Genomic DNA, 25925 nt, shown 5'->3' with positions numbered 1-25925 from the left:
CATCTGATTTATTGTAGTAGTTGTAATAATAATAATAATTTTATTATTTATACCCCACCCATGGCTGGGTTTCCTCACTGCATCAGAACATACTAAAACATCAAACATTAAAAACTTCCTGATACAGGGCTGCCTTGAAATGTCTTCTAAGAGTCAGATAGTTGTTTATTTCCTTGACACCTGAAGTGAGGGTGTTCTACAGAGAGGGCACCACTACTGAGAAGGCCCTCTGCCTGGTTCCCTGTAACCTTGCTTCTTGCAGTGAGGGAACTGCCAGAAGGCCCTTGGCACTGGAGCTCAGTGCCCAGGCTGAACGATGGGGGTGGAGACACTCATTCAGGAATACTGAGCCAATGCCGTTTAGGGCTTTAAAGGTCAGCACCAAAACTTTGAATTGTGCTTGGAAACGCACTGGGAGCCAATGAAGATCCTTTAGGATCGGCATTACATGGTCCAGTCAGCCACTCCCAGTCACAAGTCTAGCGGCCGCATTCTGGATTAGTTGTAGTTTCTGGGTCACCTTCAAAGGTAGCCCCACGTAGATCACATTGCAGTAGTCCAAATGGGAGATAACCAGAGCACGTACCACTCTGGTGAGACAGTCTGCAGGCAGGTAAGGTCTCAGCCGGTGTACCAGGTGAAGCTGGTAGACAGCTGCCCTGGACACAGAACTGACCTGCACCTCTATGGACAGCTGTGAATCCAAAATGACTCCCAGGCTGCACACCTGGTCCTTCAGGGGCACAGTTACCCCATTCAGGACCAGGGAGTCCTCCACACCTGCCTGCCTGCTCTGTCTCTCAAATACTGTGCAGTCAGAATTCAACCTCAATCTGTTATCCGCCGTCCATCCTCCAGCTGCCACCAGACACTCACACAGGACCTTCACTGGTTCAGATTTGAAGGAGAGGTAGAGCTGGGTATCATCTGCATACTGATGAACGCCCAGCCCAACCCCCCTGATGCTCTCTCCCAGCAGCTTCATATAGATGTTAAAAGCATTGGGGAGAGGACAGAGCACTGAGGCACCCCACAAGTGAGAGCCCAGGGGTCTGAACACTCATCCCCCAATACCAATTTCTGGACACGGCCCAGGAGAAAGGAGCGGTGCCCTCAGCTCCCAACTCCTCTAGACGGTCCAGAAGGATGTCATGATCAATGGTGTCAAAAACCGTTGAGAGATCCAGCAGGACCAGGAAACAGCTTCCACCTCAGTCCCTGGCCCACTGGAGATCATCGACCAGCACAACCAAGGCAGTTTTAGTCCGATGATGAGGCCTGAATCCCGATTGGAAGGGATTCAAGCAGTCCACATCCTCCAGGCATGCCTAGGGTTATTCAGTGACCACCCACTCAATCATCTTACCCAAGAATGGAAGATTTGGTTGGCCATATTGGCCAGGTCCAAAGATGTTTTTTTAAGAAGTGGTTTAATAACCGCTTCTTTTAAGCAGGTCTGGGAAGACACCATCACAGAGGGAGGCATTCACCACCCTGTGGAGCTCATCGCCCAGCCCTTCCTTTTTATGAGCCAAGATGGACAAGGATCAAGGAGACAGGTGGTCAGTTTCACTTGTCCAAGAAGCCTGTCCGCATCCTTGGAGGTAACAGATTGGAATTGATCTCACACAACTTGACAAGACAGGACTCTAGCACTCTCCTGCCCTGGCCCCACTACCAAGGTGGAATCTACGGTACCTCTTTCCAAATCTGAGCAACTTTATCTGTAAAACACTTTGCAAAATCATTGCAGGAGATCTTGGGGTCCTCACTAGACCCCAATGGTGAAGTTGGTTCCATTAGATTGCGGACCACCTGAAAGAGTCTCCTGCTGCTGTCTTCTGCAGATGCAATAGAGGTGGCAAAGGAGGTCTTCTTCGCTGTCGCTATCGTCACTTGGTAGGCTTGACATTGAGCTCTAACCTGTGTTTGGTCTGATTCAGAATGAGTTTTCCTTCACCAGTGCTTTAGCCATCTCAGCAATTGGTTCCTCTCCCTCAGCTCTGGGGAAAGCAACGGGGCCTTCCAGGCTCCATGAAATCGGAGGGAGCTTTGGAGCCAAACAGTCAATAGCCCTGGTTAACTCCACATTCCAGCAGGCCACCAGGAAATCACCAGAAAGGCCATCAACATGCAATAAACATCCCTTACCACTCTTTGGAAACCGTTTGGATCCATTAAGTGGCAGGGGTGGACCATCCGAATCGGTCCCATCTCTCTGCAGAGGGTAAGGGTCACAGAGAAGTCCAGTTGCACCAGGAAGTGATCCAACAATGGCACTTCTTTTGATTCACTTTTACTTAGTGTCAGATCACCCATGTCCATAGAGGTGAACCCCAGGTGTAAGGCATGTCCAGGGCTATGAGTTGGGCCACACCTATTCAGGGACAGCCCCATGGAGGCCATGCTTTCCATGAAGTTCTGAGTGGCCCCTTGTAAAGCCGTGTTGGTATGGATGTTTAAATCCCCAGGACAACCAAACTAGATGTCTCTAAGCAGGCTTTATAGCATTGCCCCAGCAGCTGGACCAGGCCCAGCTGGGGCAGCAACTGTTCCCACTTGCCTGCCCAGGGACCTGGTCTCTGCAGTCCTCTCTGCAGTTCTCTTCACTTCTGTAGCAGCAGCAGCAGTCCTCCAAGTGGGGGAGACAGCAGTCTCCCCAACAGCTGCTGCCACCACAACAACAACAGGAGTCTCTGGGTGGGGAAGATGGCAGTCCCCCCCCAACAGCTGCAGCAGCAGTTATCCCTGGATAACTGGTTGCATAGATAAGAAAGTGCTTTTGAGGTTATTACTGTTGTGTTGCAACTTCAAGGTCTCATGGTAATTTTGAATGTCATGTTGTTTCCCCCTTATGCTGATTCTTACCCACAGTTTCCTCATTATGCTATCCCAGCACAGAGGTGTGTTAGTCTACCCTGCAGCCTCAGCCTCTTCCTGCTAGGTGTGGTGTCAGTTGTGGTTCATCATGAAAAGATTTGCAGCCGTTCCCCAGTTGGCATTCGCTCTGCTTCCCCATCTCAGCTACAATTCTCTTTTTTTATTTTATTTTTATTGCAGAACATTATTGTTTCTGATTTATACAAATCTGTTCTATTTGCTTTGGGGAAAATTTGTTCCTCTTTGAAGAGGTGCAGTTTGGCATCAGATAAGACCACGCTGATACCACACCCAGGCTGATTACAGCCGTAAACTGAAAACATTGTTTTCAGGATGATGTTTCGGCCGTGGGGGGTGCCTCATGCCACATTGCAGCTCTGAAAGTCAAATGCAGGTCAGGATGGAAATTAACCTTTCCTTTCCACACAGTGGGGGCCAGAAGCACAGCCTTAGATTCATAGCACTAGGTGGGAGTCATGGGAAAACACAGCAGATTGTGAGCATGAGCACAATTTTCTCTGGTGATGCATTATGGATGTTTGTGCTGCTAGGGATTGTAGATATGAAATAACACCTGCCGTGTGTTTTGTCCAGGGATACTTCTCACAGTTTCTACTCTTCTTTCCCATCCCTCCTTCCTTCTGATTCAGTGAATCCAGGTCTACCCCAGGTACCAAGTATTCATGTGATGACAATGGTAATTTTTTGTTGCATATGACTTTGCTGCTTGTCAAGAGAAGACCAATCACATTGTGGTCTGGGAGGCAGGTATACCTGTGTATTCTAGTAGGCAGGAATAGTATGAGGTACATCAGAGGTTTATTTAAAGTTAGGCTTTCTTATTGGAGGCTACAAAACAGTAAAGTAGAACATTCTTGCCATCAACTCTAGCATGTGAGGGGGCAGTTTAATTAAATTATATACAGTCGTACCTTGTATCCCGAACGCCTTGCAAGTCGATTGTTTTGGCTCCTGAACGTTGCAAACCCAGAGGTGAATGTTCCAGTTTGCAAACGTTCTTTGGAACCCCATAAACATAAGTACCAATTTTGTGATTTGGCCATATCTCCACTGTTATCTGTAGTACAATAGTACTTATATTGTCATATTTTATTTTATAAATTGCTTGCTGGTCATCGACCGTATTAAAGATATTTGAATTTGTTCTTTGGAACCCGAACGTCCGACGGGGCTTCCACGGCTTCTGATTGGCTGCAGGAGCTTGGTTTCCAAACATTTTGGAAGTCAAACGGACTTCCGGAATGGATTCCGTTCAACTTCCGAGGTACCACTGGTGATAGGAGTGGAAGTAATTTGGAAGTGGAGTAGGAGGACATGGTGAAGGAAGACATGAATAATTGCATTAATCGGATGAAATTGGTGTTGTTATAATGAGGCTGCTATTGGAACGATATTGGAAAATCAATAAAAATATATATTTTTAAGAACATTCTCGCCATTTTGCATGGATAATCTACAGAATGGATTTTCATGTTATACTTCTATAATAAGGGCAATGCAGATCAACAGAGAAATGCAGGTGTGGTGGGTTATTTTCCTCACCATTGTTGAAACTTCCCTTGCCTGGCCCAGGGCTCCATCATTGCAGAAGATCTTTTAGATAGATCACTTGAAGAACAGAGGGTGCAGTTTTCCTTCCCATTGCAGAAATGAGCCAGGCAGGAAAGGTTTAAACCTCTCCTCTCAACCTGGTGCTGCGGTGTTATTCACACTGTTGCTTTGGTTTGGAGTGCCTTTGGGATTGGACCTGGCCTATGAGTTAAGAGGTTCACCACTCATGAAGTCGTAAAAAGAGCTTGCTGGGTCAGGCCAATGGACCATCCAGCCCAGCAATTCTCTTCTCACAGTGGCCAACCTGATGTCTATGGGAAGCCCACAAGTGTGACCTGAGAGCAGGAGCACTCTTCCCTCCTGCAGTTTCCAACACCTGGCACTCGCAGTCAGAAGGATACTGCCTTCAACGTGAAGATAGCCATTGTGTTGGTAGCCCTTGGAAGCCTTTACCTCTTTCAAAGCTGTCCCAAGTTGGTGGTCATCGCTGCCTCCTGTGGGAGTGAAGAAGTACCGTACATTCTTTTCTGACCTGAATCGTCCAATGTTCGGTTTCATTGGATGTCCACAAGTTCCAGTGTAAGGGAGGAGAAGAAGAAAATTTCTCTGTCCACTTTCTCTGTGCTGTGCCTAATGTTCTACACTTGTTTCATATCACCTCATACCGGCCTTAACTAAAAATCTCCATATGGTGGGCAACCTTTCCTGATAGAGTTTCTTCATCTCCTTGATCAGTTTGGTTGCTATTTTCTGAACCTTTCCAACTCTATAAAGATGCTTTCTGGGTGAGATAACCAGAAATGTATACAGTATTTCAAATGCAGTCGCACCATAGATTTGTGTAATAGCTTTTTAAGACAGTGGTTTACAACCAGTGTGCTGTGGCACTTTGGGGTGCCTTGAATGGTGGCCAGGATTGTTCTTAATTGTGTCTTGGAGCAGCACTGCCTCTGCTTGCTGCTCCAATCCTGTTATTCCAGTGTTTGGCTTACAGGTTTCTAATCAGACTTATTTTTAATAAGTTCATTGTCTTCAGCATTGTTTCCTCTGAGCATAGGCTGTCCTGGAAAATCCTATAGATGGATATTAAATTTGGTGATGGGGGTGGAAGTAATTTGGAAGTGGAGTGGGAGGACATGGTGAAAGAAGATATGTGCTAATTACTTCCATAAAATAACAGTTTCTCTTTATACTGTTCATATGGTTTGTTTGGTTTTTTAATGTACTTTTGGTGGTGGTGGCTGTTTTGGGTTTTCATTTTGAAAGGAAGATGGGATGTAAAGTGGGAAAAGGAGTAAGTTTAGTAAAGGAAGCCATTCCCTTTGAGCTGGTAGGCAGGATGGAATTTACTAATTACCAGGACTGATTACAAAGAATTGTCAACAGCCAACAGCCGGCCTGATTGATTAGTCACATAAAACCACTGAGTTAGAAGCACATGAAAGGATTAATTCTCACGGAAGGATAGTTGCCAGTTTAAGCCAGATGGTAACACAGTTTTGTTTATTTTTTCAGCTTCGTGTTGTGGGTTCACAACATTTTTGATGAGTTACACTTTCTCCCCAGCCACCCCTGAATTAAAATTGAAGGCACATTTCACCCTTACATTGCAGAAGATTTATTTTAGATTATACAGGCGACAACCATTCTGTGCAGGGGTTCCGTTCCTGTACCCTGTGTGCATCGGCATAGCTTGTATAAGTGCCCTCCCCATCCCATTTTGCCCCTGTTCTTCCTTCCTCCGGGTCCAACCCGTGTGTCTGCAATTACGCGTCAGTTTGATGCATCTAAAATGGTCGTGCCTGTATAAGAATAAAGGTTATCCACCCTCAGCATTGTTTCTGTATGAGTTCCTGTTGTAGGCATTACTTTTGACTTGAAGAACAATGATATAGGGCCATCTTCTCTGAGGCTGGATTAATCTGCTACGTGCCTGCATCATGAGTGTCTGAATGAGCAGGTACACCTGATGGTAGAGGCATGGTTGAATCACCATGCCCCTGCAACAAACTGCTTGGAAAAAGACCAGGCCCCAGCAATAAATAATAGGCAGGAAACTGATAACCTCTTAGGTAGGTACTTGGGTCTCTCGAGACCCCTTGTTTTGACTGATTTATCTCTCACAGCATCTCGTTCTCTCATCACCATAGCACACAGTTTTCAGAATGTCTGTTTTTAACGAGTGCTACTAAAGCTTTCTAGCTTTATGGCGCTGCTGGAGACCACCCGAGCCATAAGCAAAGCAGGTAGTGCAGATGTCATTGCCACTTCTGACCAAGTGGAAGGTGGGAAAGCTTGGGTTTTTCCATTGCTCAGTCAACCTACTTTTCCATGAGAGAATGGATGGGGTGTGCTTAAAACAGGTGTAATAATTCATCATATATGTGACCCGCTGAATCCCAGTCCAGTGCTGGCTGAGCTCCAGTCCAGTAAAGCATCCTTTGTTAAGTATCCTGTCATGGGGCGTTACAATAGGGATGGTCCTCCCAGCTAGGAATTATTCACTAATGGTGTTCTAGGACTGTTAGAGATTACTGTATTTTTTGCACCATAACGCTCACTTTTTTCCTCCTAGAAAGTAAGGGGAAATGTCTGTGCGTGTTATGGAGCAAATGCCTACGGATGGCGGGGGGATCTGCTGCAGTCGTGAGCAGAGGATCCATGGTTCCCCTTCCTTCCCTCCTCCGTGGCTCGCTTTGAAACAGCAAAGCGGGAGAAGAGCCACTGAGTGGGGAGGAGAGAGGGACAGAGAGCCTGCTTGCTTTAAAGGAGCAAAGCAGGAGAGGAGCCACTTACACGAGTGTAAGCGGCTCCTGTCCGGTTGGCTCCTTTAAAGCAAGCAGGCTCTCTGTCCCTCTCTCCTCCCCACTCAGCTGGCTAAATAGCAGCAAAGTTTTTCAGCGAGCCGGGGAGGAGGGAGAGAAGCAGAGCCTGCTTGCTTCTCCTCTTATACCCCTCTTCTGCATTATTAACAGCATCCTTCTCCACCCACCCCACACGTGTTCCTTGTCCCTTGAGTGCTTTTCCTTCCCTCCCCACTTAAAACGTGGTTACAAAGCACGGATCCACATGGATCCTCAGGATTTTTGCACTGGGTCACCCCAAATTCACCATCAGATCACATAGCATGTCCATGGCTACAGCTTGCACCAAAAAAATCACGCACCCACTGTTGCCTGGGGCTGCAGTGGTGCAAAAACGTGGTTACAAAGTATGGATCCACATGGATCCTCAGGATTTTTGCATTGGGCTACCTCAAACTCACCGTCAGATCACATGTCTGTGGCCACAGCATAAACCACAAAAATCATACATCCACTGTTTCATTTAGAATATTTTTTTCTTGTTTTCCTCCTCTAAAAACTATGTGCGTATTATGGTCGGGGCGTGTTATAGAGCAAAAAATACGGCAATTATTTCCCCTTCCAGCTATTCAAATACCATAAACTATGGTGGGGGAAAGCACAAGCTGTTTAAAATTGTTCTTTTAATTTGTATTTTTTTCTTTTGGACCCATGATGGTATTTATAGGTGAGGACCCAGGGTAGCAAGGCTGGTCTTACCCGTATGTTATGATTACAATGTGCAAGCTGTTTCAAGTGTGGATCCCCCTTGCTCACGACATGGACTCTCTTCACACAATGGCAGTGATCCACCTGGCAACCTGTTGTACGCATTACAGATGCTGCGTAAAAAAAGCTGTCAACTGAAAGCTGTCTCAAGTGACTGTCATGTGACAATTGTACTAAGTCAACAGTTGCCTTCATGTTTTGTGGGTGGTCAAGGTGTATGGAGCTTTTAGTTTTGATCCAAGGCCCCATCCTGCAGAAATCCACTTGCAGAGAGAATGGGCGTTATGTACTGTAATGTCCTGAATTCATAACTGAAAAAGCTTTGAAGCAAAACAGATGTAGGGAGATAAGTGAGGTTTTTATTCTATTCAAATCTCTCAACAATTTGCTGAGCAAGATTGCATCTCTTGAATGCCTGTTGAATATGCATTTTGTGGTGCAAGGTTCTTCTCACCTGCATGATTACACCACCTTCTTTGCATGATAATGCCCTCCTGGTGAAATCAAGCCGGGCTTCGTTTTTACATGTTAAAATGTACTGGACTTGGAGAGAGATGTGATATACAGCTAGACAAACCTTAACATGGTTATTTCTTGGAATCCAGAAAAAGAGCAGTTTCCCATGCCTTTTATTCCTTAGCTAGCACTTTAAAGATTAACAACTGTATTATGACGTAATTTGTGTTTTTTTCATCAGATGAATGAAGTGTAATCCTAAATTAGCAAGTGGAGGGGGGATGTAGAGGAGTGAGATCAGAGAGAAATTAAACACAAAAAGAACAGACACTGGAAATTACCTGAAAGCAAAATTCTTAGGGTCATCAGTCAACAAAGCACTATTGGTGATGCTGGCATTGGTAAACTAGTTAACAAAAACAGCATGGTGACCGGTCTTGATTACAGCCACAGCTGGTAGAATTTAATTGTCTGATAAAATGTATTTCAGTGGTTTGCTGCTGAAGTTTCTCTTCCCTTCAAAGTTCCTTTATTCAATATGGCCATCTTAGAAAGTGCCCTGGTGGGGTTACATTTTAGGCTTTTGCTTCATGCAGTCTGGTGGAGCAGACTGTGGTTCACAAAACAAATCTACTGTAGTAGATATGTTGGTCTTTATGGGTGCCACAAGACTGTTGTTTTTTCTACGAGACTTTGGCTGTTAAAATGTCATACATCTAAAACATATTCCCTGTCCCCAAGAATCCTGGGAACTGTAGCTTAAGGGTGCTGAAGTGTAGCTCTGGTGGGGCAAACAGTTCCCAGGATTGTTTAGGGGATGTGTGTATATGCAGCCTAACATGACTACTCTTCTGGAAACTCCTAAGTTATCTGTGCTACTACTACATTCTGGGAAGTAAGGTGCTGGGAACCAGCAAAATCTGAAGTTTTTGTTTTCCCTCCTGTTTGCTAGCTAATTTGCTGAGTTAATTATTGACCCAAGTGCGCAGCAGCATAACCCGAGCTCTCTGCACTAATTACATTGGAAGAGGCAGCTCTGAGCCAACGACAGGCATGTGTGGCTAGACCCGAGAAAAATAACAGCCTGCTTATTAGGCCAAGGGATTTCAGTTTGAGGCTGAAGCTGAAGGTTTGCAGCTTGGCTCTTCCATTCTCTAAGCTGCAGTTCGCTCCTTCAGGTGCCTAGTTGCCCAGTGTGCTTCTGTGAATAGTGTTGAAAAAGGCAAGAGTAATGGTATAACTAACAGGACTGTAAAGGTAAATTTGTGCAAAGTTGTTTTCAGTCTTATGTAAGATAACAAAAGAGGTCAGGAAATATTTTTATTAAAGTACAAAGCACTTGGTGTGTGTGTGGTTAAACTATAAAATAGACTTTCTAGAACCCCTCTGTGTGTCGCTCAGCGAAATGTCCCTTAAACAACCTTCTGCATGAAACAAGCGCTCCAGCAGTTTGTTGCCTACAATTTCCATCCTTCTTGACCATTGGCCATGCTGGCTGGGACTGATGAGAATTGGGAGTCCAACATTCATCTGGAGGGCCGCAGGCTGTGGAAGGCTGTCTTTATATCAGACAGAACTCCTGTGTGTCTGTCTTTCTGACTGAACAAGGAATTTTGTGCTAGTTAGACAGAAGGAGCTTTCACATCCCAGCATGCTGAAACAGTATCCTTGTTGTTGTATATATGATCTTGTCACCTCCTTCCACTCTTTTTCTAAAAGCATAGCTGCTGATCATTCATCATGACTCTGTTGCATCTAACTAACCCTTCCCCAGCCCCCATCCAGAATCATCTCTTTTCTCTCTCTCCTTCATTTGGAGCTGGGACAGGAAATCTAGCTGGAGAGTGTTAGACTCTGGGAAGACATCCAAGCAATCACAGCAGTTGAACTGAGCCATCAAACTGCAATCTCTCTTTTGTTTTGGAAACAGATACACGGGAGGAAGGAAATGAGCAAGTTCTGGAAAAGAGAACTGGGAGATGAGTCCACTTCTTTCCATGGTGTAACCATTAACCAGGAAAGCTACCCAGTGTAAGCCCCCAGTGCCCCAAGCTTCAGGGAATGATTAACACTGCAGGTTTGTAAGGGTGTGGAGGGGAAAAATATCCCCCCCCCCCACAGAGGGGAAGAATAGATTACAGCTCATCCTAATGCCCGAAGTCAAAGTGTGCCTGTCTCCCGAACATGAATTTATGGGCAGCAGCAACATACTTGGCTTGCAATTATGGCAGCACTAGAGAAAATACAGCAGAGTTCGCTCTGACTCACACAACCTTTTTGAGAAGATTCTATGGCAGCCTCATCTGAATTAGCACAGTCACAGTGTTGATAGGTTTGCTACACACCCAGATGCCAGCATACATATCAACAACTGTATAACATTTTGCACACAATGGTAATGGATTATGCTGGTGATCTGGGCATGTGCCAAGCATATGAAGGCAACCAGTCACAACACGAACATTAAAAGTGTGTTGATTGAAATTTCTATCCCGCCTCTCAAATCCCTGAGGAGGCTTAAAGACCAAATAAAAATAATTGCAGCAAATTGGCGGTATTGAAACCCTAAAGTAGCAAAATTAAAACCGCAGCTAGATTTCCAAAGGCTTGCCTAAAATGGCAGGCTTTGCAAAGCATTAGGCCTAGTTAAGAAAAGCAACAAATGTTCCTGGACTTTACCATTTCAGACTGTAGGCAGGGGATGCCGGAGAGACAAATTCCAGCTTAGCCTTCTCTCACATCCCAACCCCCAAAACAGAAAAGCATTCAACCATCCAATTTCCCTTCCACAATCTGAAGTGCTACAGGTCTGCTATAGTTTTGCACTTCATTGGTTGCTTGTGTAAACTATTTGGCTTTAGATCAAGGGGGTAGGGGAGAGGTTTTAACACTTATCATAAAGAAAAGTTATCAAGGTTTGAGCCAAACTTTCAGCAGTTTTTAACACCCTTTTTTCTTTTTAAATAATTCTTTTTTAAAAAAAAAATTCTTGGATTACAAAAGTACATACAGCATCTCTGTTTTCCACTTCTGAGGGTCCTTTTTCAGAAAAACAGAACCCTTATATTTTGATGTAACAGTGCCATCTAGAGTGTCTGGGGTTTCAAACTAAGGTAGCAGATGGAAAAAAGGACAGGGGCTTCTGCACCTTGTAACAGCTGGGGAAAACTGACAAGCCACCTCTGCTGGAATTCTGTCTTCTACACAACTGTTAAAGTTCACCTGGTAACCCTCTTTAGAACCCCTGCAAGGAATTCCTAAATGGACCAATATCATGGATTTTATTTCCAATACAGTACATCTTTCTAGTGAAATGCTTTTCATACAACATCTCAGCTGGTCTACACTGGCTAGTTGTTCTGTAATGGAAGTTCAGAGCTATTAAGAAAATGGAACCCGCATCTTTCTGATTGGCTACTTATACCAATGACATCAGAGACAGAGAGCTTCTTTCTCTATTGGTTCACACCAGTGGTTGCGTGTGAGGAAGGGAGGCATAGGCAGTTGGGTCTTTGCTGGTGGCCACCACTACTCCAGTCCGTCCGTCCCCCTCCCCATGTCACAGCCACCTCATCCTGCTCCATCGCCATCTCAACAAATGTAACAGAACTACTGCAAGAAAGATGCTACTGCCTCTGCCCAGTCCTGTCACAATTCACTGCTGGCTCATACCACATTCTTTCTAAGGAAATAGGTCTCAACTTCCTATAAATGTGTGAAGTATTTTCTTAGTTGCCTTTTCTCCTTGGAGCTACCCAAAGACCAAAGATGCTCTGTAGGGACTTGCACTCTTTCTCTGAACATGTTTTCTGCATCTTTTTTTAGCATTCATCTCAGGGTCTCAACACTACTCAAGTAGATAAAACCCAAGACACTGCTTAAGGTGGTAAAATGCAGCTTGGTCATATTGGTCTTTTTATTTTGAAAATCTGTGTGTGACTTGTTGCCTTCATTTCCCCCCAGTTAGCATTCTTACAGCACACATGACCAAGTCCAACAGGTGATACAAAAATGACAACAGCACCTGAACTCTAACCCCTTGCTAGTTATGGAAGCAAATCTCCAAAATTTTGTGCAGCACTTGGGAGGATCCCGGTTCCAGGAGCCCATGCAGCACAGTGTTCTTCTGGATATAGCAATATTTTGGCTGTGCTCTTATTTTTGTACTGCATTAACTCCCTGCCTCTTACTGTACACCAAATGATCCTGCTATAGTTTTAATGCTCCTAAAGTTCTCAGTGATGCTTCCCATTGAACGGATGGATGACCGAGATGATCACAGTTATTGGTGACTTTGCTATGTGCATTTGGGGAGTCTATCCAAGAGGGGCCCAGTCACTTCACACAGGCACTTCTTTTCCAGCGCTTCGGTTCTGCTGATGTCTCAACCAAGCCCTACTTGGTCCCAGAGAGAGAAGGCTCCATGCGGTGGAACACTGGCATACCTACTACCTGCTTCATCTTCAGACAGTGATTCTGGCTGCGCCCTGGAAGATTACTCGGGGCCTGTCACGGAAATTCCCCCAGCAGAGGTAAGGCAGAACTTGATGATATATTTATGTGGAAGACTGTTCTAAATGTTGCAATAGTTTTTCCTGGAAATCTCATGGCAAGTTTGCCTTTTCTCCATTTTCATCACTTCTAATTGCTGACAATGGCAAGGCTGCTGTTGATTATTATTTTACTTCCCTTTGGGGTTAGAAACCAAAAGCACCCAGGGCAATTCCAGATAACCTTTTTTATTGAGCATTCATCTTGATTTGTTTGCAGGTAGATTAGACCAGGGGTCAGCAACACTTTTCAGCCATGGGCCGGTCCACCGTCCCTCAGACCATGTGGTGGGCCGGACTATATTTTGAAGGGGGGGAAATGAATGAATTCCTATGCCCCACAAATAACCCAGAGATGCATTTTAAATAAAAGGACACATTCTACTCATGTAAAAACATGCTGATTCCGCGGGCCGGATTTAGAAGGCGATTGGGCCGGATCCGGCCCCCGGGCTTTAGGTTGCCTACCCCTGGATTAGACAATGTTGTCTATTTAATGAGTGAATTCCTTCTTACATGTCTGTGGGGAGGTTAGATGACATTGCGTCAAAACAAGTTGTTGTTCCACACTTTCCACTGCCTGTCCTCATCACCTTTCCTCATTCCCTTGTTACTAAAAGTCCATTCTTTTGGTTAGGTTGCACAAAACTCCCAATCAACTCTAATTGTGCAATCTGAATTTGATGGTATGTGATTCAGCTCCACTCCAAAGCAGCAACAGCTTGGAAGTACCCCCAGATCTGTTCCATCAGTGCTGTGGCATACCCTACCTTTTCTGGGTTCTGATTCCATGGAAAGAAGAAGAGTTGTGGGTAGGGCAGTCAAAAACAGCAGAGCAAATTTGGCTGTCTATTGCTGCTTTCCCAAGTACAAATGCAGCAGAGAAAGGTTAGCTTTTGAGAAACACAGCCTTTTGGGGGATAGGTTTCTATGCTGTAAATGCATGCTAATGCAGACGAATGCTAAGCCAGCTCTCCTCTCCTTATTCTGCCAGTTCCTTTTCATTAGTCCTTCAGCAGGAGACCCAGTTCCATTGGGCTTTACCCTTTCCCACGGGAAACGTCTCAGATCTCCAGCCAACTCTGCCAGGGGGAGGGTTGTGAGGGAAGACAGCGGTGCAAGCAGGCATTGTTCCCTAAACTCATGGGGAAAACACAACTCCATCTCTGCTTCTCAATCTTGTTTGCTTTTGCAGGTGTCACCAAACTTTGACTCTCACTCATCAGATGCAGTCCCTGTTGCCACCCAGAACCAGCACCGCATCAAAGCTCTCCTTCAGCAGCTGCCCCCGCAAGACTGCGATGTAAGATTCCCATTCTTACATTCTGTCTTCATTAGGCAGTCTTGCCTTGGTTGGAAAAACTGATTAAAACTCTACTCTTTTCCAGACCACAAATAGTTGGGTACTCATTTTATGCACTAATAAATGTTAACACAGCCAGTGCCTCTAAAGGGGTTTGGGACAGATTTGTGCTCTTATTTATAGTCTTGGAACCACACTGTAATTCTAATTAAAGTCTAACCACATAGCTTCATACTTATTCTATGGAAGTACTGCAAAAGAAGCCCCTTTATAAGTGAAGGTAAAAGTGTAACATTGGTTCAGTTCAAATCTTCTACCTTCATTTCCTTCCTCTAATGGAATAAGACAGGTAAAGGGTGCTACTGGGAAGGAAGAACAGGAAACGAAGATTGACTTATTTAGCCCTTGCTATTTGTTCCCAAAATTTAGCATTCAGAAATTTAGAGACTGTGTACTTGTTTCCGCACTTGCTGATCCCCTTGGGTAACATACATATTCCTATCACAAATTCTTTGTTGCCTCAAAAGTTTTGTAGCTCTAATGACATACTAGGACCAGTAAGCCAGAGTTTGTTATAAATACTGTACTAATGGAAGGCTTTATAAGACACACCAATTAGGAAGCTAGACAGAACAGCTACAGGAAAATCCTGACTCCACCTGTCAAGAGTCTGCTGCCACCTAGTGACTGGACCATGCAGTGACACTGTCCACACAAATAAGTTCTCCTTGCACTCTGTTTGAAAGACTGGCTCAATTAAACCCAATAGTGCAATGCCTTTGTTCTTTTAAAATCTTAGTGTAAAGATATATGTGATGGACAAAAACATTCCAAGGCACTAAGGAAAGTCAGTTAGCCTGCAGTCATATTCAACATACTTGTTAGAAGTCAGTCCCATTGAGCACAGTGGGGCTTGCTGAATAGACACGTGCAGCATTGCATGTGTTAAGAGTTGGGTGACAGTTGTCTACGGTATCAGGATTTACTATTAGAAATAAAGTAGAATTTATTTTGTTATGTACTGAAGTTCTCACCCTGGGCCAGCGGGGGATACTGTAGATAGTTTTCACTCAGGTCCACATATGCAGATAAGGGATCGAAAGTGACGTTCAATGATTGGATAGTTACAGAGAATGGTTACTGTTGCGTTCTAGTGGAGCTCTAGCTAAGCAGGCTGGCTGAACCCTTCAGTTCAGTTCTGTTCTGGCCTGTGAATAAACAAGAGCTGTTTGAAGAATCGCTGTGTCGTCTGATATGTTCACCGACAGCTTAACATATTTGATGTCCAGTTCTTCTGAAATCAATTGTGGATTGTTTGATAGCAGCTGTCTGCCTGGAGAAAATCTGAATGCTCTTTTGGGTCTTGACACAATCTTGTGCTTTTATTTAAGGCAAGATATTGCCCATCCATTGGTGAGGAGGAAAGGGAGCGGCTACGGATATTTGCTTCACAGCGACGGCAGGAATCCCTGGGACAGGGAGTCACATGCCTGGTGCCCCCCACAACTCACGGGTGCTTTTGTAAAAAGGTGAGCCATCCTTTCTTTAAAACTGGACACTAGTGTTCTCATGGCTGAGATGCCTAAGTCTAAGATCTGGGTTTGCTTTCCCCTGGCTAAGCATAAGAACTAGAGAAGATTGACGCTACACACGTTTTCTATGGATTGCCATTTGCTCCAGTTGAGCTGAGTGGGTTTTAGTGGGGAAAGGTCCAAAGCTGTAAGCTGCCCAGAAATGCTGTATACCACCCAGAGTGGCTGAGGAAACCCAACCAGATGAGTGGGGTATAAATAATAAAATTATTTTTAATTATTATTATTATGCAAAGGGGGGCTCTTGGATGCAGAGCTTTAAAGTGCGGACTGTGCCAGGAAAGGTAACTGTGGATAAGCCTTTTATTATGTATTAATTTTCACTGGTGTCAGGAACCTTGGGAGCCTGTTGTGAGGCAGAAAGACACAATATTTAATGAAATCCTTTTTCACGAAAAATTGTTGAAACGAAAAAGTTGATTTCCCTCTCCCCCCTCCCCAAAAGGCGAATAAGAGGGTATCACATGTCCATGAAGATCACAACCTGGGTTGTGGGTAGCCAGCAATATTGTATTGCAGGAAGAGCAGATAAAGATGCACCATAGATAAAAAGGTCCTTTCTGCTTGATTTACAGTGTGGTAAGAGGTTGATCAGAGGTGAAAAAGGTGTTTATGCACCTAAGCTGGGAGACCAGAGCTACTGGCATCCTGCCTGTTTTGTCTGTCACACCTGCCACCAGCCCCTAGTAGATCTCATCTACTTCCAGCGAGATGGGAAGATCTATTGTGGCCGGCACCACGCAGAATTCTTCCGCCCACGCTGTGCTTCATGTGATCAAGTAGGTATACGCATATAAAAACACTTGGGGTCTTGTGTCAATTCCTAATCTCTGCTTGAAACTATTGATCTTAATCTACCACCTTCTTTTTTTTTTTTTAATGATATTTATTAAGGTTTCAAAAAAAGGTTACATTGATAAGAAAAAGAAAAATAGAGAAAAGAAAAATACAAAATACAAAAAAAAAAACAATTAAAAACAATTCCATCTTTTCATCACTTATCTTTCATTTACTTGTTTCCCGGACCTCCTCATGCCTCCCTTTTTTGTATTCCCGTTCAATTTATTAGTTCAGCAATTCCTTTCCCTCCTTATTTTATCCTGATCTTTAATCTTAATATATTATAGCATTAAGTTTTGACCTATTGAAAATCCAATTTTTCCATATTCTTTTATACCATTACAGCTAGAAACCACTTAACTTCAATCCAACATCATAATCTACCATCTTCAATCTGGTTAGGACTTGCAATGAAAGATTGAAAACTTCATAGGGATTGCAAGATTTCTTTCTAGAGATCAGCAGTTACCTTATTTATAATCTCCACCTATCCACAATGAGGTGGTTATTTGCCGTCTCCAAAAGACCAAACTTTTCTCTCTATAGTAAGGTAAAGGACCCCTGGACAGTTAAGTCCAGTCAAGGGTGACTATGGGGTTGTGGCGCTCATCTCACTTCAGGCCGAGGGAGCTGGCGCTTGTCCAGACAGTTTTCCGAGTCATGTGGCCAGCATGGCTAAACTGTTTCTGGCACAATGGGACATCGTAACAAGTGCCAGAGCACGGAAACACCATTTAGCTTCCCGCCTATTTATCTACTTGCACTGGTGTGCTTTCAAACTGCTGGGTTGGCAGAAGCTGGAACAGAGCAATGGCATCTTGCCCCGCCGTGCAGATTCAAACTGCCAACCTTCTGATCAGCAAGCCCAAGAGGCTCGGTGGTTTAGACCACAGCACCACCTGCATCCCTTTTACCTTTCTCTGTAGTGAGAAGTATCAATTAAAATGATGTTATATTGTAAGCAGGGAGATGAGGTTTGTAGTTATACAGGGGAATGAAGTTTCATCCACCTTGTGTGTTCTTTGACTATCCCATGAAGGCATCCCGATACCGTGGAGGAGCCCTCCCAAATTTAATCTGAAAAGTGCTACAGTGGTATCTTACAGCAGGCCCACTGCCAAAATAAAAAAATCCTTCCAGTAGCACCTTTAAGACCAACTAAGTTAGTTCTTGGTATGAGCTTTCGTGTGCAAGCACACTTCTTCAGATACACTGAAACAGAAGTTGCCAGATCCTTCTATATAGTGAGAAGGTGGGGAGGGGTATTACTCAGAAGGGTGGTGAAGGATCTGGCAACTTCTGTTTCAGTGTATCTGAAGAAGTGTGCTTGCACACGAAAGCTCATACCAAGAACTAACTTAGTTGGTCTTAAAGGTGCTACTGGAAGGATTTTTTTATTTTGACTATGGCAGACCAACACGGCTACCTATCTGTAGCAGGCCCACTGGTTCACTGTGGTATGACCTGCTAAAGGCACAAAACTTATTTCCATGCTAAGTAAATATAGGCATATCTTGGAGATATTGTGGGTTCAGTTCCTGACCCCCATAATAAAGGAAATAGAGTAATAAAGCGAGACACACTATTTTGGGGGTGTTTCCCGGTGCATATAAAAGTTATATTTACACTATACTGCACTCTATTAAGCCAGCCCCCCCCCCAGCTGCGGATGTAGGAGGGGGGAAACCCAGCTCCAGCCCATGCCAACTCCATTGCTGTAGAGGTGCGGGGCTTCCTTCCGCAGGAAGTGGCCAGGCTGCCTGGAGCTGCACCTGCATCTTTGTAAGAAGCAATATCTGCAAAGTGCAACAAAGTGAAGTGCAACAAAACTAGGTCTGTGTCTATATACTAGGCTTGAGGCTAGTGCTATGCATTCTGCATTTCCACACAAAAAATAATACCCAAGTTTGAAAATCTGTTCTGTTTTTATGAGAGTTGGTGTTTAAATTTCTGTATTTGCGAAGATAAGTTAGAAATTACGTGGGCTGGATTTGGTGAAACCTTCAAGCCTTAAATTCCAGTAGCCAGGAAATAATGTTACGGCACAGTTCCCATTAAGGGGAAAATCAAAATAAAACAATACGTGAATAAATATATGATGCTTCCACAATGTGTTCAGTTCAGAGAATTTTATTTTGGGACAGAGTAGGGACGCGGGTGGCGCTGTGGATTAAACCACAAAGCCTAGGACTTGCCGATCAGAAGGTCGGCGGTTCGAATCCCCACAATGGGGTGAGCTCCCATTGCTCGGTCTCTGCTCCTGCCAACCTAGCAGTTTGAAAGCACATCAAAGTGCAAGTAGGTAAATAGGTACCGCTCTGGCGGGAAGGTAAACGCCGTTTCCATGCGCTGCCCTGGTTCGCCAGAAGCGGCTTAGTCATGCTGGCCACATGACCCGGAAGCTGTACGTCGGCTCCCTCAGCCAATAAAGCAAGATGAGCACCGCAACCCCAGAGTCGGCCACGACTGGACCTAATGGTCAGGGGTCCCTTTACCTTTATCTTTACCTTTACGTACAGCCTTGCTTTTAGGTACAACAACTATGCTGCCAATTTTGCTGAATGTAGTAAAGCTTTGGTGCAGAAAGCTTTAATTTCTTGGTCTTCAATGACAAAAGTACCTCAAAGAATTAGGAGCCAAAATGCACCCCTCAGCACACTGCATGCTTGATATCTGGCATTCTCTTTGCCTCTTTAGCTGATCTTCACCTCGGAGTGCATGGAGGCAGAAGGCATGCGCTGGCATGAAGAGCACTTTTGCTGCCTCGAGTGTGACTTGCCCCTGGGGGCACGGCGCTATGTCATGAAGGGTGGCCAGCCCTGCTGCTGTGCTTGCTTTGAGAGTCTGTACGCAGATGTCTGCCAAGCCTGTGGAGAGATCATTGGTAGGTGCTGAGCATTTCTGTGGTCTTGCATAGAATGCAGTAGTGTCTGGCTGCTCAGTGAGAGATGGACCTTTTCTGTTGTAACTGCAGGCCTATACTGAGTAATATCCAGTGAACTCGATAACCTGTTGCTCATGTAATACAAAGCTAAACCATGCCTTTGCATGAAGATGCCAGCCAGGATATAATAATAATAATAATAATAATAATAAATTTTATTTATATCCCGCCCTCCCCAGCCGAAGCCGGGCTCAGGGCGGCTAACAACACTAAAATAGTGCAACATTATAAAAACATCAAAGAATTAATTAAAATCAAAATTGATGGCAACCATAAACTAAAGTATTGTAAAGATTGCCAAAGGAGGGAGTCAGGCTGCGCCCTGACCAAAGGCCTGGTGGAACAGCTCTGTCTTGCAGGCCCTGCGGAAAGATGTCAAGTCCTGGAGGGCCCTTGTCTCTTGTGACAGAGCGTTCCACCAGGTTGGAGCCGCAGCCGAAAAAGCCCTGGCTCTAGTTGAGGCCAGCCTAACCTCTCTGAGGCCTGGGACCTTCAAGATGTTTTTATTTGAAGACCGTAAGTTCCTCTGTGGGGCATACCAGGAGAGGCGGTCCCGTAGATACGAGGGTCCTAGGCCGTATAGGGCTTTGAAGGTTAAAACCAGCACCTTAAACCTGATCCTGTACTCCACCGGGAGCCAGTGCAGCTGGTATAGCACCGGATGAATGTGATCCCGCAGCGAAGACCCCGTAAGGAGTCTCGCTGCGGCATTCTGCACCCGCTGGAGTTTCTGGGTCAGTCTCAGGGGCAGCCCCACGTAGAGCGAGTTACAATAATCCAGTCTGGAGGTGACCGTCGCGTGGATCACAGTGGCTAGGTCAGGGCGAGAGAGGTAAGGAGCCAACTGCTTAGCTTGGCGGAGATGAAAAAATGCCGCCTTTGTTATAGCTGCAATCTGCGCCTCCATGGAGAGGGAGGTATCGAAGATTACACCCAAACTCTTAACGGACGGTGCTGGCACTAATTGCACCCCCGCAAGAGATGGGAGTTGCCCCCTCAATCCCATATCGTCCCGTCCCAGCCAGAGGACCTCTGTCTTCGAAGGATTTAACTTCAACCGGCTCCCACGTAACCATCCAGCCACAGCCTCCAAGCATCTGATCAGTGTGTCTGGGGCCGAGTCAGGATGGCCATCCATCAGCAGATAGAGTTGGGTGTCATCAGCATACTGATGGCAGCCCAGCCCAAAACTCCGGACAAGCTGGGCGAGGGGGCGCATAAAGATGTTAAAAAGCATCGGGGAGAGTATCGCACCCTGGGGCACTCCACACACCAAGGAGTGGCGGGATGACAGTTCCCCCCCAAGCGCCACCCTCTGTCCCCGACCAGAGAGAAACGAGCGCAGCCATTGAAGGACTGTGCCCTGGATCCCCACGTCGGCAAGGCGGTGGTCCAGGAGTTCGTGATCGACCATGTCGAAGGCTGCTGACAGGTCTAGAAGAATCAGCAGCCCCGACCCGCCTCGATCCAGCTGCCTGCGGAGATCATCTGTTAGGGCGACCAGAGCCGTCTCGGTCCCATGACCAGCGCGGAAGCCGGACTGGAATGGATCCAGAGCCGATGTTTCATCCAGAAACCTACCAAGCTGTTCAGCAACCGCTCTCTCAATCACCTTACCCAGGAATGGAAGATTCGAAACTGGGCGGTAATTGGATAGATCTAAGGGATCTAATGATGTTTTCTTTAAGAGCGGACGCACCACTGCCTCCTTCAGTTCCCCTGGGAATGTCCCGGTGCCAAGGGACAGATTGATGATATCCCCCAGGGGGGCCCGCACCTCGTCTGGACACGCTCTAATCAGCCAAGACGGGCACGGGTCGAGAGGACAAGTGGTGGGCTTTCCAGCTCGGAGGAGTCTGTCCACATCGGCTGGGGATATCCGGTCAAAGTGGTCCAATACTGGACCCGAGGACAGTCGAGGGGCCTCCAGTTCCTTTATTGTATCCAAATTGGCAGGGAGGTCATGGCGGAGCGACAGGACCTTCTCCGCAAAAAAGCTCGCAAATGCCTCACAGCTGTGTGTCAAATTATTATTTAAATTTGGCTGTCCTTCGAGGGACGTTAAAGACCGAATTACACTAAATAATTGTGCCGGGCGAGAGCTAGCGGATGCAATGGAGGCCGAGAAGTAGGACTTCTTAGCGGCCTTCACTGCCATCTCGTAGGTTTTCATAAAAACTCTATAAGATGTTCTTGAGGCTCCGTCACGGGCACCCCGCCATACTCGCTCTAGCCGTCTGAGGTCCCGCTTCATTTTCCGGAGCTCCTCAGTAAACCAGGGAGCCCGGTTTCTGCGGGGTCGCAGAGGGCACTTAGGTGCGATCTCATTGATGGCTGCCAGGAGCTGGGTATTCCAGCCCTCAACAAGCTCAGTCAATGAGTCGCCAGGGGGAGAAAGGTCCCGTAAGGCTTGACGGAACCTATCAGGGCCCATCAGCCTCCGCGGGCGAGCCCAAATCGGCTCGCCACCTAAGCAGGGTGGGGGTGGAACATCAATCCTGGCTTTCAGAGCATAGTGATCAGACCATGGCACCTTGATCGAAGGAAACATGATCACATCTATACCGACACCAAAGATCAAATCCAGCGTGTGGCCTGCTTGATGTGTGGGGCCCGAAACAAACTGGGAGAGCCCTAGTGTCGCCATGGAAGACACCAGGTCCAGAGCCTGTGAGGAGGGAGTGGCATCGGCATGGATGTTGAAGTCCCCCAATACCAATAGGTTAGGGAACTCCAAGGCCCAGCCGGCCACCGCCTCCAGCAGGCCTGACAGGGTGGCTGCTGGTGCGCTAGGTGGCCGGTACACCAGCCAGACAGCCAAGCTCACCTCGGAGCCCCACACTAGGCCAACACATTCAATGCCGGGGATCGATGGCGGTGGTAGAGCCCTGAAAGAACAATCTTCCCGGATTAATAATGCCACCCCTCCCCCCCGGCCCACAGTCCGTGACTGGTGGAGGACGGAAAAACCCGGGGGCACCATCTCTCGTAAGGTAACAGTATCCCCTTCGCGCACCCAGGTCTCCGTCACACAAGCCAGGTCGACCCCCTGCGAGATGATGAAATCTCGCATGGTGGCGGTTTTGTTGCCTATAGACCTGGCATTGCACAACACCAGTGACGGAGGTGAGTAATCCTTGCTCACCCTACCCTCGTCTCTCGGGATGGGGCGCAGATTGGAAGGGGTACGAGCATATCCGTATCTCGATCCCCTTCGCCTATGACATCTGCCCCCACTGCCATACCTCCCTCGCCCCTCCACAGTAGGAATCCCAAGCCTCATACTCGCCTCCATTTACAAAATACAAAAGCAAACAAACAAACAAACAAAAACAATTACACCAAAACAAAACCAATCCCCACCCCACTCAACAACCATCCCACCCCAACCCAAAATAAAAGAAAACAAAATAAAAATACATGGATAAAAACCACCGTTTATGGTGGTACAACAAAGTAAAAAGTAAAAACACTTTTAAAACACTTTAAAATATATAAAACGTTTAAACATTTGCTGCTGCAGCACCAGTGTCCTTAAAGTTGTGGCGGTGGTGAGTATGGGGCCCGCCCCCAGGCCCAAGGTGGAGAATGGGCTTGCAGGGGGAGCGGTCCTCCCCAAGACTCACCGGCAAAGCGGCAGCAGCAATGTCCCGAGGCCTCCTTGGAGCCTTATATGCTGAGGTGGAGTATGGGGGCCGCCCCCAGGCCCAAGATGGAAGATGGGCTTGCAGGGGGAGCGGTCCTCCCCAAGACTCACCGGCAAAGCGGCAGCAGCAATGTCCCGAGGCCTCCTTGGAGCCTTATATGCTGAGGTGGAGTATGGGGGCCGCCCCCAGGCCCAAGATGGAAGATGGGCTTGCAGGGGGAGCGGTCCTCCCCAAGACTCACCGGCAAAGCGGCAGCAGCAATGTCCCGAGGCCTCCTTGGAGCCTTATATGCTGAGGTGGAGTATGGGGGCCGCCCCCAGGCCCAAGATGGAAGATGGGCTTGCAGGGGGAGCGGTCCTCCCCAAGACTCACCGGCAAAGCGGCAGCAGCAGCCTGCTTTGCTCTTCCTCTAACCCTGCTGCGTAGAGCCGTGGTTTGACTCACCATGCTTTTCACACATAACCTGGTGGTTTGTCTCACTCCAGCCAAACCGCAAATCGTAACAAGCCTTGGTTACGGCTCATGGTTTGTCTGAAATGTAACAAACCATGAACCCAGGTTCAGATCCAAATAATGGATTGGCTCACAGCGGTAGGACTGGAGAAGGAGCAAAGTGGCTGTGATCTCCTCTCTAGCGGCCCAGAAGCCTGCACACTGACTAAGCTATGGCTTATGTTATTGTAGCATGCAAGATGAGCCGATGGATCTTCTGAGTAAGGTATTGCACTGCACTATTATTCTCCATGCATTTCACTAATCCCAAGCCTTCTAAAATAGCGGCCACATTTGCAGTAATTGGTTTAATCATACATAGTATGATTTTAGAAAGCTTTCCCCTTGGCATAAGCATTTAAAGCAATCGTATAATAATCAGACAGATTCTAAACCTTTCAGTTAATATTATTCACAAAACTGGTAAATGTAAAAGCCTTACAAAAATCCAGTCACACCCTCTTCAAACTAGAGGCAATCTGGTAAATGATGAAGAAACATCGGTATGACTCTGTTGCACCATTGGCACTACAACTTAACTCTCTTTGTGATCAAGCAGATGGATGGTAAAAGTTTAGCTTGTATCATGCAGGGGCTCCTGGTGGAGAATGTGATAAACCGTAGGCTGGCTGGGTGAAGTGGCCAAATTAATTTTCAGCCTGCATTATCTCATCATCATACTGTCTTAGCAGTATGAAAGCCAGTTTTCCTTTTACTTTCTCATTTGGGGTCTGAAATGTACCTGGACATATCCCCTATTTAACCGGGGAGGGGGGCGCAAGGAGGCCACATCAGCAATAAATGCAAACGAAGTTCTGCATTGAAATTGCCTATAGTTAAACTAGTGTGCTTTGTTCTGCTCTTGCAGGTGTTGACAGTGAGCAAGCCACCCTCCAAGGTCAGCACTGGCACGCCAAATCCTGCTGCTTCTGCTGCAGCATTTGCAAAAAAGCACTGCAAGGCCAGCTGGTCACTACTCAAAATGGGCTTCTCTTCTGCTCTGAGGCCTGCAGCTTAGAGAAGGAATCGGCCTTGTCTTCCACTGGCTCAGATTCCTCTGACTCCGCTTTCATCTCTGTTCCATCCCCTGACTCAACACCCATCTCTAGAATTAGATACAGCAGCCCAGGCTGCTCCTCTGCAGCTGCAAGAACCAACCCTAATGCCTGTGAGGAAACAGCAGATTCAGATGGTAAGATGTCTGTGGTGATCAGCCTTCAGCAGCAGGGATAATGATATAGGCACCTTTGAGCCAAACCAATAGAAGGCTCCCCAGTCCTACCTTATTCTACTCCTAATGTAGTGTTGATTCCAGATTTTTTTTAATAGTGGTGGGGGGAAAGGTCTCTTGAGTGACTTAGTTAGCTGCCCTTACTGAGTGAGCTTGCTGCCGTAACCACAGCACATTCGCTTGCCATGAGGCCCAATCCACACTGTTACACAGAAGGGGCAAGAGACGTTTGCTTGCTCCTCCCTTGTCAAGGCTCAAAAAGAGGCCACAGGGCTCAGCCCTGGCGAGGTTTGGGCTTCACAAGATGCCAGATTCTGATTCCAGATAGCATCTCTGCCCGATAATAGAAAAGGTTGATGTTTATGCTTCTTTCATGTCTGTCCTGATAAGATTATCTACAATGGAGAAGGGGAGTCTGTTGCTCTCTAGATCAGGGTGGTCCTCAGCAATATTGACACACACACCCTGCCAGCCCTCACACTAGCTTCCCAAAGCGGGGTAAGCAAGATGCTGGGCTTTGGGAAGGAGGCATGAGGGTTCTGACAGGGTCCTTGCATCCCTTTCCCAAAGCCCGGCACCTTGCTTAGCCAGCAGTTGTGTGTAAAATGTTGGCCTTGCTCCCACTCCCCCTTTGGTGACAAGGCAGTGTGCAGCCTGCAGGTCCCATGTCAAAGTACTCTTGGTATATCAAGTTGGACTGCCCTTCTCTAGATGTTGCTGGACTGCACCTTCCTTCATCCCCAACTAGTTTGTCATGCTGGGTAGAACCAAGAGCTGGAGGAGAAGCCAAACAGCCTCCCCTGCCCTTGCCTTATAGACTTTATTCAGCAGTCAGACTTGGGAGTT

General features: G+C 46.4%; 1 protein-coding gene across 1 annotated transcript in view; it reads left to right on the top strand.

Annotated features, from left to right (window-relative positions):
* Positions 1-25925, top strand: part of PRICKLE4 (prickle planar cell polarity protein 4) — a 31570-nt gene that overhangs the window by 4120 nt on the left and 1525 nt on the right. The window contains exons 2-7 of the mRNA XM_081010119.1: positions 12844-13012; positions 14226-14333; positions 15725-15862; positions 16501-16704; positions 19463-19649; positions 24717-25040. Of these exons, the coding sequence (XP_080866245.1) occupies positions 12860-13012; positions 14226-14333; positions 15725-15862; positions 16501-16704; positions 19463-19649; positions 24717-25040 (1114 nt within the window). The 5' untranslated portion in view covers positions 12844-12859. The remainder of the gene's footprint in view (positions 1-12843; positions 13013-14225; positions 14334-15724; positions 15863-16500; positions 16705-19462; positions 19650-24716; positions 25041-25925) is intronic.

The sequence above is a fragment of the Podarcis pityusensis genome (genome assembly GCF_964106645.2).
Source record: "Podarcis pityusensis genome assembly, chromosome: 6".
In the NCBI taxonomy this organism is placed as follows: domain Eukaryota; kingdom Metazoa; phylum Chordata; class Lepidosauria; order Squamata; family Lacertidae; genus Podarcis; species Podarcis pityusensis.
This window is presented reverse-complemented; position numbering and strand designations above follow the sequence as displayed.